The sequence below is a fragment of the Pseudopipra pipra genome, chromosome 2 (assembly GCF_036250125.1).
Source record: "Pseudopipra pipra isolate bDixPip1 chromosome 2, bDixPip1.hap1, whole genome shotgun sequence".
Classification (NCBI taxonomy): Eukaryota; Metazoa; Chordata; class Aves; order Passeriformes; family Pipridae; genus Pseudopipra; species Pseudopipra pipra.
In genome coordinates, this window is record NC_087550.1 from 26,818,347 (window position 1) to 26,833,800 (window position 15,454).

Sequence of the window (15,454 nt, forward strand, 5' to 3'; positions counted from 1 at the left end):
ACACCAAGTGCTTGTATGAGCCCGTCAGGCCCAAGGATGCCCTGGCAGCTCTCAGGGCCAAGGAATGCCAGAGGGTGGCCAAGCAGGACCTCCTTGCCCCAGGGGCATTGCTGGGGCCTCGTGGAGCCCTGCTGCATCTCCCACAAGCAGAAGCACCTGCATCTGTGGCAGCTAGCCAGCAGTGAGGGCACCCACCAGCCCATCCTTGGAGGTATTCACCTGCCTTGTATCCTGTTTCCCCTCCCCTCTGCTCTGAATGAACTACACATATTGGCTGTCACTGAAGTACCAAAATAGAAGGTCCTCTGTTTTAATACTAAACTTTAATTAAAAAAACCCACTAAGGCCTTTCGTACAGGCATCTTCCGTGTCTGTGAGAATTTTGATCTTTACAAGCAAGTTTTTCTGGAGCCCCTGAAGACAATTGTTTCATAGTATTTCTGTCAACTTCTGTTGCAGCCTCCCAAAAACACCTTTACTTTACCTTGCAACATCTCTGTACTGCTCTCATACAAACCACATCCTTTAGCTTCAAACTGTGAGAAAAGTACTGTCTTAGAGCACTTCAAAACCAATGCAGCAGGCTGTGATGAGAAGCATTATATAAAGCCAAAGTTGTATCTCAACTCAGTAAGCACTGTCACCTCGGCAAGGACAACACCTGCCATGCACTATTTTGATACTTCATTATCAGTTTGTTTCTTCTGAATTGTGTAGTTTTATATCTCCAAATAATGCAGTGCATAAATCTGGTCTATGCAGAGAATATACATCACTGGAAAACTGTAACTGTAAATTCCCAAAACTTTTATTTTTGCCTCTCTTGAAGAGTGAATGGTATGACTTTCCATGTGGAAAGAAGCTGTATCAACAAGAACACAGTATCCAAAGAGTGTTTTTCTCTTTTTTTTAATAAAATACTATTATGTTCATATCTATACAAATAATTATTACAACTATTAAACAAAGTATTACATTTAACAATAGAAATCTCAGAACTCTGAACAAGATCATGGTTTGGGATATTTACACCTGAATGTAACACATTTGTAAAAAGATGTCAAAATAAACAGAGCAAGATCTTATTTACAATTGGAAGATGATGTTCCTGTTCATTCATTATAGATTTCTACTGCAGAGTTCCTTTTTTCCATTACAAAATAGTAAGGACTTTCCACTGGGACTGTATCCAAGTCATTTACAGCTGTATAAAACAGAAGCACAGCAGAAAACTCTGGACTGAATATAAATAATTTACACTGTGGAGGGCAACAGCATCTTTGATTAATCTCCTGTGGCAAAATCCGTATTTGCTTCCCTTCTCACAGTGAGCAGGCAGGAACAGGGCCCAACCCACCATGAGCTCCACTGTTTCACACTTGTGATTGCTGGAACAGCAGCACATATTGCAAACTTGGAAACCTGCTTGTAAAGATAATTTTGGTGTGGCAGAAAGAAATGCCTTTTTTTTTTAAATTTATCTCATAAAAACTGGTATCAGTATGTAATAAATGGCTTTTGTGTAACTAAGCAGAGTTTGTTCGCAGAGAGAATATGAATTTGTATTGTCATGACCAAAAAACTCCACTGCATCTTTCACCAGTTCATAGAGTAACTTGCTCTCAGTGTAACTAGTGGCAATAAAGTGTTGGTGCTCTGAGGTTTTAGATTTACTTGGTATTGCAGAGGCAGTAGAAGTTGAAAACACCCTCACATGCAAACCTGTCTCTGCACTGGCACTCTTGTCCATGAGACTGCTACCCATGCTGGATCATGGCAGCGGGAGAAAGGACCAGTGGTGGACAATAACAGGCCAGGTGATGATAAAGAGTGGAGCTCCTTATAGCACTGTATCAGAAAACAACCCAAATTTGACTGATTTGTTATAAATAGACTCGATGCTATTCTGTCTTGCCAGTTAAAGTGGGATCATTATTAAAGTGATGAGCATGAAACTTATTAGGGGAATGGCAAAAGCTCTTAGCACAGCTGACTACACTCAGTCATCCAGAAACAGCATGAGTTTGTGACGGAGTCCTTGAACCAGGGCTGCACAAGTACCTCAGAATAACGTAAAAAGACAACAGACAGGAGACCAGAAGTAATCAAATGGCCCATTTTCTCCAGCAATGCCCTCTTCTGTTGCCCTGCCACACAATCTGTTTCCTGCAACAGCACTACAGTCACCAACCACAGCAGCACCAGCGCAGCTTTAAAGTGCAGTAGGAAATCTGTGCAAAATTCAGGAGGCTCTGGACTAGCACAGTATTTATTTTTTTTCAGAGAGGTGCTCTTCCACCTGGGCAGCAGTATAGTGACTGGAGCTGGGAGCAGGAGCTGGAAAACCCATTCCAGTAAGGCTCAGCCACCAGCTCAAATCACTTCAGTTCTCATTTCCCTTAGCTGTTCTTAAATGAGGTCTTTTCTCTCAATGAAAAGGTGTATAAATATTAATGCAGTATTAATACTATTTTATTGCCTGCTTTCAACTTAGCCGGTCTCTGTTCTTATTCCTAGGCTGCTTAAGGGATTGATCATGGACTACACTGACATACATGCAATCCAGCCCAGTACTATTTGTTGAAGTCATTTAGGCCAAGCTGAAAGCCACAGCCACACAATGCTTGTCAGCTGTGGCAGTCTCACCGAGAGGTAGTGCCCAACCTTTCCCTTCCACTGCTTATTTTGCTAAATTAAGCAATACTGAGAATTTTTCCTTCCTTCAAAGCCAAAACAAACCCCATCTTAATATAAGTAACCTTCAAAAACATTATGGAAGAGACAATGGCATTCTCAGGCTAACAAATTGCAACTTTTCCAAGTATAGTCTTTTACAAATATATCTTGAAAACCAAGGGAACAGGTAATTCTTAGGAGAAAAAGGTAAATAACTGTTGTCATAGATGTTTGCTGAAGAACATGTATTTGCTTATCAAATTGTTATAACAAGTAAAACAAAATCATTCAATCTGCAAAACTTACAGAAGCTCCTTTTTCAAACTACTCTCCCAGGCACAGATTGAGGTAAAATAGCTAAACACAACAGGTTCAAGGGTAGGAGAAAGGAAAAATAAAGAAGCAATTGTTTCCACTCCATGGTAAAGATGTTGCAATTGCTCCTCTTCCCGAGAGCAGAGCCCTGCGAAAGGAACTGAGCCACTGACCTGTCAGTAGCACAAACTGACCTTCACAACTAAGTGCAAGAAGGCTGGTCGATATGGAATGGCAGGTGGGATTAATTTATGGTGATAAGGAAAAAACCCAAAGCAATTTAATAATTAAAATCTAACAGAAATTACTTAACATCTAATTCCCTCTCTTTTGATGTGAAATATCCAGTCCCTCCACTGTTCTTCCTGAAGGCAAAAGAGAATGAACATGTGAGAAGCTGAAATGCACAGGCTGATCTCAAACCAGCAGACCAGGTCAGATTCAGCATTCAAAGCCCATCTTGCACAGGCAATTAGACCAAAAGACTGCACAACAGAGCCAATCTTTCTTTAATAAAGTTATCTAAAAGCCAGTCTGCAGCGCAAATACCAGAATTTGGACGAATGTGTTCATACAAAACTCTCAGCGAGTGGTCTGCCTACCTTTCTCTTCACAGCAGTCTTCCTGATCCCACACCAGGGCCACAGGATCATTTAGCATCACTTATGGCATGTAAAAAGACTCACACAGGTATGTGGTTGAACTTCAACAGAAATTGCCATGTTCAAGGAGGGGAATGAAATATTTCTCCATCCTGGTCTCGGCAGGGTTCAGAAAAAGCCCTGAGAAGGATGACAAAGTGGTGTGGTGACTACACAGGAATCGCCATGCCCTGTCAACACTGCAAGGTACAATCCTCTGGTGAAGACCAAGGGTCACACAGTAGTTACTTTTGAGCCACACACCACAAAATTGTGCAGTTCCTGCAAAATGGCAATAGTCTTCATATGGTTGGAATGCCCATGCTGCAACTACCTGCACTACAGGTGTCCTGTCAACAAGAGTCGTCTTTGTAAACAGAAAAGGGTGAAAGTTACTGACACAGTTACTGCTTCAGAAATGATGTACAGCATGAAAAAACCAAAACAAAACCACAGCTGACATATTCTATCATGAATACTCAGGATTGCATTTAACCTTGACACACTACCAGTAAAATTAATAGTGAAATCAACATAAAGGAATAAGAGAATAGAATAGTCCAACTGCCTGATCCCTTCAGGGCTGACAAGAAGTCAAAGCATGTTGTTAAGGGCATTGTCCAAATGCCTCTTAAAACAGCGATGGCTTGGGACATCGACCACCTCTGTGGAAGCCTGTTCCACTGTCTGACCACCCTTCCTGATGTCCAGTCTGAACCTCCGTTGTTGCCCCTTTGAGTCATTCCCATGTGTCCTGTCGATAGATCCCAGGGAGAAGGGATCAGCACCTCCCTCTGTTCTCCTCAGGGAGCTGCACAGAGTGATAAGGTTGAGCCTCAGTCTCTGTCTCTCCAAAGCAGACAAGCCCAGAGCCTTCAGCTGCTCCTCACAGGATGCACCTGCCAGCCCTTCCACCAGCTTTGTGCTCCTCTGGGTTCATTCCAGGACCTTCACACCCCTCTGAAATGGTGAAGCTCAGAACTGCACCCAGCACTCCATGTGAGGCCACACCAACACTGAGCACAGTGGGATGTTCCCCTCCCTCTGACTGGCTGATGATGCCGTGTTTGATGTTCCCCAGGATTTGCCAGGTTTCCCCTCCGGGCTGCCCGGGCACACACTGCTGACTCACACTGAGCTGCTGCCCACCAGCACCCCCAGGGCCCGCTCTGCAGGGTGCTCTCCAGCCACTCCTCTCCCTATTTATACTTGTGCCTGGTGTTACTTTGTGCAGAATCTGGCACTTGAACTTATTAAATTTTATCCCATTAGTCACAGTCCAAGGGTCCAATCTATTCAGATCCCTCTGCAAAGCATCTGTCAACAGCTCCTCTCAGTTTGGTATCATCAGCAAACCTGCCAGTGGTGTGTTCAACTCCTACATCCAGGTCAGTGATAAATACATGGGACAGGACTACCCCTGGAACTGAACCCTTAGGAACACTGCTGGTGGCTGTTCATCAGCCAGATCTAGTGCCATTCACTACAGCCCTTTGAGCTCTGCCCTTCAGCCCGTTCTTCACCCAGCACACCATGAACCTGCTCGTCCCACAGCTGGACAGCTTGTCCAGATGGATGCTGTGAGGGATGGTATCAAAAGCCTTGCTAAAATCCAGAAACATTCCATGCCCCACTTTCTGTTCACCCACTAAGCGGGTGACCTTATCATAAAAGGATATCAAATTGGCTGGATAGGACTTTCCCTTTGTGAACCCATGCTGACTGTGCCTGATGACTGCATTATTCTTTAAACTCGTTTCAACAGTACCCGGTATAATCTCCATAATTTTCCCAGGAACTGCAGTTAGACTCACAGTCTGTACTTCCCTGGGTTCTTCCCTCATACCCTTTCTACACATTAGAATAAGGTTGGCTACCTTCCTGTCAGTAGGGACCTCCCCAGACCTTTGGTAGATGATCAAGTGGGGTCCTGCCATATGTCCTGATTGCTTCTTCAGTACTCTGGAATGAATCCTATCCAGCCAAATGGATCTGTGGACATTGAGGTGTTGCAACAGGTATAAGTTGATAAGGTCCTTCCAGTTTTCACAGATATGAAGTAATGTAGTTTTCCCAGCAGAGAAAACTAATGTGGTACTGTGTGAATGTTTGGAATGAGAAGGATTAGCATCTTTATATATAAAGAAGCCAGGGCTTAATTTTTCACTAGTTTGTCTTGAAAGCCAAACCTACCACTGCACACACAATGCCATTTGAAGAGAGCAAGAATGGCGGGTTTGCTTCCCTCCTCAGAGTCCAGACAAACATGTAACGCACAGTGTGGCTGCTGCTTTGATCCCCGTGTATTTGTCATCCAGAAACCATGGAACCACTCACTGTTATGGAACTCATTTCACCAGCTGAGGCAGCCCCTTTGAGAGCTACTGCATTAAGGAGATCAATTTGATCAAGGGTCTCACCACAGAACACCCAGACCTGCAGTTGGCTTAGTCAGCTTGAGCCTGAGGACCGACTCATTCCTAACCTTCCTGCTCTCTGCACAGCCCAGTGGCTGCCACTCCATTGGTAACTACACTTAGGCAGAGATAAGCCGTGAACTGAAATAAATATGCAATCTATTATTTTTAAGAAACACAGAGAACTGATGCACCACTTAGATTTAGTGTCCTAAGATAAGCTCCATCTGAATTAAAAAGTGATTCCCAATCAGAATCAGAACCATTTTACTTCACCTTGCAGGAAAACATCAGACCACAGGTTAGAAGAGCAGAGACACTGTTAGGACAGACTACAGACAAAGCCCAATTATTTTTCATGTCAAAGCCTCCTTACTTTTCTGGACCAGTGGAAAAGGGCTTAGCAAAAACAACATCTGGGAAGTCAATCTATGGAAAAATGTTTCAGGTCTGTCTTTGAGCGTCCTGTTCTTAAGAGATGGAGGAATATCTTCCTTTCCACCTTTCAAAGAAAAAACCCCCAAACCATAATAAAACAAAATCCCAGGGAGCCTGCGCCCTCCCCATGCCCTCACCAGGGGCCTGTGACAGGTCCCAGGAGCAGCAAGACAATGTGCTGGTGGGCAACACACAAGCATTTCAAGCTTACCCTGCCCAGAGGAGAGGCCCTGGAGCAGGTTTTGTCACTCTACAGCTGGTAGGGGGAGGATTGAATACAAGGAAACCTGAAGTTACTATGTTATTTGAAGAATCAAACGCAGAATGGTATTTCCAAGCACATAAAAATAAAAGACAAATATTTCTGCCTTGTTTGAAGAAAAAGCACAGTGCAGAGCCATTAAATAAATAAAATTTACCTAGCTCTTCCCTTTCCTTTAAAAGAAATGGGACTGAAATTTGTGAAAATACTGGAGACTCAGCCAGTGCACACACATTCACTCCATATCTCACACATGAACAAACACATTGTCCTTCCTTGTGGTGCACAAATCCCAATGTCTTCCTGGTATGTTTCACTCTCGACACATCCATGTTCCTCCTTCAGCCACAATCACACAGGTTTAGATAAAAGGTGCATTCAAGTGCAGAGTACTGACAATAACTCGGGCTCGATCCGGTCAGCAATATCAAGTGAACACTGCCCCCAAGGATCCCCACTCATTTTGTGGGATGCCATAAGCTCAGTCCTCCTCCCATGTGCTGCCTGGTACAACAAAGGGCTGTTGGGCAGTCACTCACAGAAACCAGAAAGCTGGTGTTGGAGCATGGGCCAAAGAAAAGGAGAGGGGGAAAAAAAGAAAAGGACATTAAGAAGGTGCTAACCAAGGTACAGAATGCACCCTGAGGTAACCTGCAGCAATGAACAATGAAACAGCAACAAACACAGCTGCTGTCTCTGCTGACTGCACCAGAAAGAGTCGTAAGCTACGTTAAAACGTTGACTGAGTTCAGCAGTAACTGAAGCCGCTGCTAAAACAGATCCAAGCAAATTCTTCTTAGAAATGGAAAGTTATGGGTTAAAGAGATCTGAATTTTCTAAAACAGTATTTTTAACTGCTGACCATGTGAACACATAGTAATTTTAACCAGGTAAAGTCAGCTTTAAATCAAGTGCATATGGCAAGCTTAAAACAGACAAAAGCTGCACAACAAATGCCTTTTTCAATTAACACTGGGTTAACACAGACTTGACTTGTGTTGAGGCTCCTAAAGATATTTTACAACAGAGAAACCCAAGCCATTTCAAGTTCCTCTGCAGTTTCAGGTAAATGTATCAGAAACAAACTGACACCTGTAGCACTTGTTTCCTCTCTCCCATAGGGATGCTCTCACTCCTTTCTTTACATCCATGTATTACTGAGGGCGGCCCTTACCTTGGAACAATCGGACATCCAACTTGATTGTTGGAAAATCAACAACCAATATTTGCACAGCTCTTGATGTTGCATCCTTACTGTTTACTAGTAAGTAAGCATTGCTTTAGGCACTGGTGCTTTAGAGTTAGTAAGGTGGGTGGAAATACAACATGTATATAAATACAGAAAGTACCCATATACATACATTTAGGCAAATAAACAGTGATGCTATGAATGGTCTCCACTCTCTTCTTCTTAAATATATAAACAACGCATCAGACTAGAAGTCAGTCTATTGGTTTTCATACAGCTGAGCTGCAGTCATGACCTAAAATATGGCTTATGTTGTGTGCAGGTCGGTTTGAGGACTGCTTGGAAGAATCTGAAGCAGATGTGTTTGCAATGGAAAGCAAAGGCGACATTGCTGAACCATCTGGAGGAAGAGCTGTGGCTATTTCTGGAAACAAAGACGTTAAGTTAAAATTGGATAAGTGCGACGTGTTGGTCATGTGCATTGGCGGCATATCTGGAAGCAAAGGAAAACTTGGCTGAGCAAAACCAACAGGCCTGGGAGGAGACAAAATGGATCCAAATCGATTGTTTAAACTTCCACTACTTGGCTTCTCTGTGCTTGGGTTAGGAAACATTTGATTGGGAAAGTAAGGGATAGAAATGTCATTGGAGAGGGTAGGGTGGGCAGGAGAGTAAGGTGGATAGAAGGATGGCAGTGTATTCTGAGGATCAACTGGGATTAGAGCTGGTGTTCGAGTGGCACTAGGCTGAGTGACTGGTGGGATGAAAGAGGCGTTGGCATTTATTGGTGGATTCATGCCACCCTCTGGAATAAAAGGGAATCCAAAATTCTGAGAGAGAGTATGTTGGTCAGGGGCTGCGTTATCGTTAGACACTTGAGGGCCATCAGACATAAATCGGACAATGCTTCCTCTTTTTTCTATTGCGGACTGCTGGCGCCCAAGGATCATACTGCCACTGGTGGACAGGGGAAGATGGGGAAGACTAGGGTCAAAAACATTTCCATGTCTTTGATTTCCAGATCGATTCCTTTCAGGTTGACGTATTTTAGAACCTCCATTGTCTTGCAGAGGATGTCTTGACCGCTGAGTAACTGAAGAATTTGGCTGACGAACAGAAGGCTGCCCTTGCTCACCATTTCCGTGAGAAACTGCAGGGTGAGGGTGAGTTGGCCTCACGACTCCATGCATGTTGCTAGAAACGGGCGTATTCATGTGGCTCTTAGTTCCATGACTGTCTGTCATCCTCATGGGATTGGACTTCTGCACAGAGATGTTTGGGCTTGTATTGCGACCCTGAATATCTCCCGAGGAAGAAGAACTCGAAAAAGGAATAGTCAAAGAACTGTTCCTTGTGTTAATTGCCCCGATAGACATGTCACAGCTCTCCCTACTCTGGCCATCACCGTCTCTTCGGATGTGGACGCTCTCTCGCGCTGGGGGACAGTTGTACTCTATTGTGGAGGAGGCGCCACACTGTGTGTTCCTTTGATGTTCTGGGATTGATCTTTGGCTTCCACTAACTTGATCTCCAAGGTGAGGGGCGAGCAAACTCTGCATGAAACTTTGGTGGCACGTGTTTTCGTTTTCCCTTGATGGCAGTGTATTCCCCGTTGGAATACCCTGTACTGGCTGGTAGGGCAGTCTCTTCTGTCTCTCTATGGAAGGCCCAGTATTCTGACCGATTCGGAACGCTTGCGACTGCATGCCCCTGAGGGATGACACAGAATTGCCAATTTCACTGTTTCTTGAAGCCTGAACATCAAAATTGCCCGTTGGTTGTTGATTGGGTCCAGTGGGCTTAAATGTTTGGCAATCAGAAAGACGCTGCACATCTGAGCCAACTGTGTGGTCAACAGATAAGCGGCCCTGCATATTATGAATTGCCAACCCCTTATTTCTAGAAACATCAAGATAACTTCTCATTTCAAGCTGGTCAGAAACCCTAGGGCCTTGAAGAGATATTCCTATTCTCTGCTCTGAATTAGAGGGCGTTTTCCCAATGAGGGCCTCAGCAGAGTAGCTGGAAACTCTGTTTCTTTCCTGCCTGTGAGGGGTGCATGCCATATCTGATGGTCTGGTTACGATGCTTGCCTGGGACACCATTTGCTGCTCTAAGCCCCTTGAGGTCATAAGTCTTTGCATCTGATTGTGCCCTGAAACATGTTCAGAAGCAGAACCTTGCTGCCTGCTGCTAACATCTTGTTGCTGCTGATGCATAATATCCTGATTTATATGGCTCTGGGGGTGGTTATGGTGGTTTCTGTTTGTTGCAGGATTTTCACAGTTCTTTTCAGGCTGGGAAGCTCCGAAGTGCTGCTGCATCTGCTGCTGCATTTGTTGGTGGTGAGGATGAGGCTGACCACCCTTTTGCCGTGTTTGATCACTTCCATGGTGTTTCTGCTGTAGGGAAAGCTGTGTGGCTTGTGTTCCCTGGATGAGATTCCTTTTCTTTTGCATCTGCACCTCCTGCTGTATTGTTCGCTGTTGGTGGACACTGTGGGGTTGAGAGTGGACTGAGTTTTCCCCGTGAGTGACGTGGTGCTGCAGCTGATACAAGTGGTGCCTCTCTCTTAACTGACCAGCCTGCTGTTGCTTTAAATATGGGTGATTACTGTGGAGGTGAGAGATGCCTTGAGAAGGAACGTGTTGAATTGGCTGCAAGTGCTGCCCTGACTGGCCTGGCTGCTCTGAAATTGACGGCTGAGAACCACACTGAACCTCAGTTTGCCTCAAAGCTGGTGTTACAAAATTGCTATTGGATGGAAATAACCTATTGAGACCATCAGCGTGTCCTTGATTGCTTACTGACACCACCGAATTGGAAGAATTAGGAGGAATCTGACTGACCAGCATCTGTGTTTGATCAGCAATACTCTCTGGTGTCCGGTTCATCAATGCCATCCCCTCAAGCCTTATGGGTGCTGTCTGGCACTGCTTTTGCCTCTTTGCTGTAGAAAGCAGAAGGTCATCTTGAACGGCCCGCTTGGCTGAGTCTTTGCGACCTTCATGACTTTGATGCTTTAAGTGTGACTCCTGCAGCTGGGGAGCCTGCATGGTGCTTGCCCTAATGGCATTCAGTTGTTCCTGAGCATATTCACTCATCATAGCGGGTCCCGGAGACTGATTGATATATGTGCTAGATGGAAGGGAGAGGCTCACAGTTGCAGGGACGCTTGCAGGCTCTGAAGGCTGGGATAAACTTGAGCAACTCACCAGGGGATGGACAATGCGACTCTGGTGTATTAGATTATTGACGCTTAGACTGGTTATGCTTGGTGTCTGGGAGGTGGAAATCTGCAAAGAAGGGTTCGATGTTTCCACACCTCCTACGGAGCAGCTTGGCTTTTCAACCTGCCTATCAACATTTGCTGGTGCTGTATCGTGAGCACCAAATTTGTTCGGTGCCGCTTCCAACGCCCCTGCATTGTTTTCTTTCACTGACTGAGGTTTAAAAGGCTGTTGCTCTCTCTCCAGCGGTGCAACCTCAGCTGACTTAGAGACAGCATCCCTCGTGTTAACCTGTATTCCTCCTCCACCTTTCTCAAGGTTTTCCTGGTCAAAAATAGCTCTGGCTGCAAGAGCTACAATGTCAGTCTGTTCTGAAAATGTGCAGCTGTTACAGGTACTGGTTGACGTGCTGCTTGTGACATCTTCTCTGGTGGTGTCTGGCAACATAGATGCAACTGAGAAGCCTCGACTGCTGCCAGAGCTGGTTGACATCGGGGAGTCTGCCTGCCTGCTAGCAATAAGGGAAGCACTGACTACTTCCGGATCAGAGATGCACGAGTGATGCTGGGAGAGAGCGTCACCTTCAGAGTTCATTAGCAAGAGTTCCTGCTTCTCGGGCAAATCAACATTTGATTCTGCTGATTTGGAGTTTTCCATAGGAAAATTAGAATGCTCGCCCTGAACAGTAAATGAAGAGGTTTTTTCCACAGCTGTTCTTTCTTTTGTGAGATCAGACAGCATTTTGGTTAGACCCTGTCCTTCTAACAGGTCTGCATCTTGCATTACCACTGAAGAATCCTGCTCAATGTTGCAAGATTCCGAAATCATTCCTGCCTTGGAACTTGCTGTGCTGCTCTGTGCTGCTGACGTCCCAGCAACCTGAGAATGTGTCACCTGTGCTTCACTACAAGAGGATGTTAAGGTGCTGGGGGGTTCACAAGCTTTGGGAGACTCCGACAAGGCAGAGACAGTTGGTGGGTGGTTCTGAGGTCCAGGTGCCTGCTGGCGAGGAGCAGCATCTTTGGGAGCCGATGGGACAAGTGGCAGCTGCTCTGGCACCACGGACTCCAGTGGTGAAGAAGCAGGTGCCTCTGCCGAGCTCAGCTCGGGAACAGAGGGCATTTTCACTGCCTGTTCAGAGCTCGCAGTCTCTTTGGAATGAGAGTCAGAAATGCTGACACCACTCGATGCTGCCACACCGCTTGCCTGTGACGTAGTTACAGCTTGAGATACTGCTGGAGTGTTTTCAAGCAGCCCTTCACCATTTGAATGCTTTGCCACTGTTTCCACAGGAACACAGTCCACCTTCCCTGCATCTTTGCAAGGAACTGCTGGGCAAGACACTTTATTATTGACTGCTTGCTGTTTCTTCGTACTCGGCTTTTTGTTTGTCCTTTTTGATTTTGCACTGGATGGCAAGCCAGCAGATGGCTTTTTGGGGGAAGCATTTATTGAATTAGATGCACTGGTTAGTACTGAAACCTCTGCAGGCACTGAAGATGCCACAGAAGTTGGTAATGACACACAATTAACTGTGGCAATCTGGTTATTGATGGTTACGGGATTGGTGGGGTGGCTGAGAGACAAGTGTAAGCAGCTCTGCCCAGCCATCTGCGATATGCTTTGATTGAGGTTGGCTAAAGCACCAAATGTATTGAGGGCAACATTGGTATTTGGGTCTTCGCTGGTGGTGGGTTGAATAATTTGCATAGGGGCTTGATTTGAAGCTCCAGATGAGGACATCACAGGCTGCAATGCAAAAAGCTGCCCATTTAATGAGATAGTCTGAGGATGCTGTTGACTGGACATTGTAACTGAAAATGTTTGCGTAGAGCTAGAAGACGGCAAAGAAGATGGTCTTGGTAATATATGGACAAGGTGTTTCCCTCCAAAAGTCTGTGGAAGAGAAGCATTTTGCATGGAGCTGCTAGAGTTCGCAACTGCAGTCGGCCCGTTTACAGGAACTCTTACAGAAGCAGAAGGCTGAGCAGAGAGGAGGGGAAGAGGATTCTGATTAGCAGCCTGTATAATTACAATTTGCTGACTAACATTTTGGCTGGGAACTTCTGCTCTCACAATCGGAGGGCACGGAGTGGGGTTTGGAGGCTGGAGGATGATGACATTCTGGTTAGCTGGTGCTCCTGTAACAGCTGACGCGACTGGCTGAGCCATCTGAATCACCTGCATAGCTGAATTCAATGGAAGGATATTTCCTGCAGCCTGAGTTTTAACCTGTGGCTGGCTGATTAAAGGCTGCATAGGTAAGGGTGGGCATGAGGGCAAGGTAACTACAATCTGTTCAGCTGCCTGGCCATCCCCAGGCAGAGAAGCATTCAAACTGATACTGGTAGTCAAAGGCCTGCTCTGAGCAGAAGACACAGTACCAGCACCATTAACTGGCTCGTTTAGTAGTGCAGTCATTATACCAGATGGTGTTTGGCTTAGTGGCTGGACAGTATTTCCCGCCAGCTGCAAAGTGGTCCACGTGGTCTGCGTGTTTCCAGTTGAAGGCATCCGTGTAAGGCTACTCATGTTTTTCAAGTCTGAAGTGCCAACACCTGAAGAGCCTGAAAAAGACCAGCAGTTCTCTAAGGGACTGGCAGCCAGAGTGCTTATTGCTGTCACAGCCTTATTAACTCCTTCTGCTGCAGAAGTCGCAGGCACTCCAGCACTGCTCACTACGTCTGTGCTTTTGAGGACATTTACAGAGGAAAAGCTATCTGCAGTAGACAGTCTCACAGGTGGCACACAAGCTGTGTCTGTGGCTGAAATGACACAGCTTTCCTGGAGGTCACTGGAATTGTTTGTATTTGAGCAAGTTGCATTCACCTGTTGAACTTGGGAGGCTTCCACAGAGGCACTGGAAGGAAGGCTGATTCCCTGCAGGAGCGTTTTCTTTGTTGGTTTAGTGACCTCCTCATTATTTTTACTTTTGGGGAGATTTTGATCATTCTGTGGTGCATTACTTGAAGAACACTGTAATTCCTGTTCTGTCCCAGACTGAGATGCACTCTGTGAGCTCGCAGCAGCAGTGGTGAGCACACCTTGCTCATTCTCCGGAGTGGAAAGCTCAAGAATGTGCCCTGCTGGAGCTGTCTGAGCAGATGCCAATGGAGAAACTGTAGGCTGAGACCATGGCTTATTTTCTGTGGGATAAATACCAGCAATCGTCACAGGAGTCACTATGTTGCAAGTTCTCTGAACTGGCACAACATTGGCTGTTTGCTTTTGTAAATTATGACCAACATTAAACGTTATTCCCTGGACAGGTGCTCCTTGGTTATTTCCATTGGGTTGACTCCCATTAGAATAGACAATGATGTTCTTTTGAACCTGATCACTGGGAATAACAACTGAGACCTTTGCATTTTTGAGATTTCCTTTCCAGTGGATTGTAGGGTCATCATACAGGCAAATATCATTTGCTTTCAGTAGTTCGATGTATCTCCCGTTTTCTTTTTGCAGTTCATCCAGCTGTTTCCGGAGTTTTTTTATCTCTTCAGCTATAAAACAGTGAGAGCACTCCATTACATCAGCAGCAGAACAAATAATGAAATAATGTTACCACATGACTTAGAGAGTAAATACTGTGTAGTAATGAAATAAATCGTTGAAATAAATTGAATAAGTTGTTAATAATGTATGCTCTCTTCAGATGGTTAACATAATTTAAGTGAAGACTCTTATCCTGATAAGCCTCTCTACTAAGTGGGAAAGTGAATGAACTTCACAGATTATTCCATTACCAATAGCAGGGTATGTCACATTACTTACTTAGAAAAAACTTCAGGACTAACTCAGATGAAACTGAACACTAAACAAAATTATTTAATTGCTGAAGGAAAGACAAGCACGTTAATATTTTTCTTTTCCCTACTCTTTTGCAAAGACGAACACTGTTTTTATTTAATTGGTAATCTCATGGCTTTCCAGGAGAATTAAGTTCTGTTACATCTAAAAATTATAAGCAAAATTTAATACAAGGCACTTGTGTAAATCCATAAAAACTGGCAACACACTTGGGAAAAGGCTCACCTAACTAGGAAAACCACCTAGGTTTTCCAAACCTAATTATATTAAAAAGATAAAAATAAACTATTTAGAATTCCATTCTATGGGTAGAAAATAAAAAATCACAAACCACAACATTAGCTTTGAGATTATTTCTGTCATACCTTCATCACTGTACTTTTATGTATCTGTTCAAGAAGATTTTATATGATGCATTGTATTTTTAGGAAATGGGTCACTACAACTTCTACAGCTTTTGAAAGAAAACAAAAAAG

The 15,454-nt window shown here is 44.7% G+C and overlaps 1 protein-coding gene across 10 annotated transcripts in view; it reads right to left on the bottom strand.

Moving 5' to 3' along the window:
- Positions 1-893: 893 nt before the first annotated feature.
- Positions 894-15,454, bottom strand: part of USF3 (upstream transcription factor family member 3) — a 35,946-nt gene continuing 21,385 nt past the window's right edge. For all 10 annotated transcript variants that reach the window (XM_064644528.1, XM_064644529.1, XM_064644530.1 and 7 more), the window contains one exon: positions 894-14,671. In XM_064644528.1, coding sequence (XP_064500598.1) covers positions 8,208-14,671 — 6,464 coding nt within the window. In that variant the 3' untranslated portion in view covers positions 894-8,207. The remainder of the gene's footprint in view (positions 14,672-15,454) is intronic.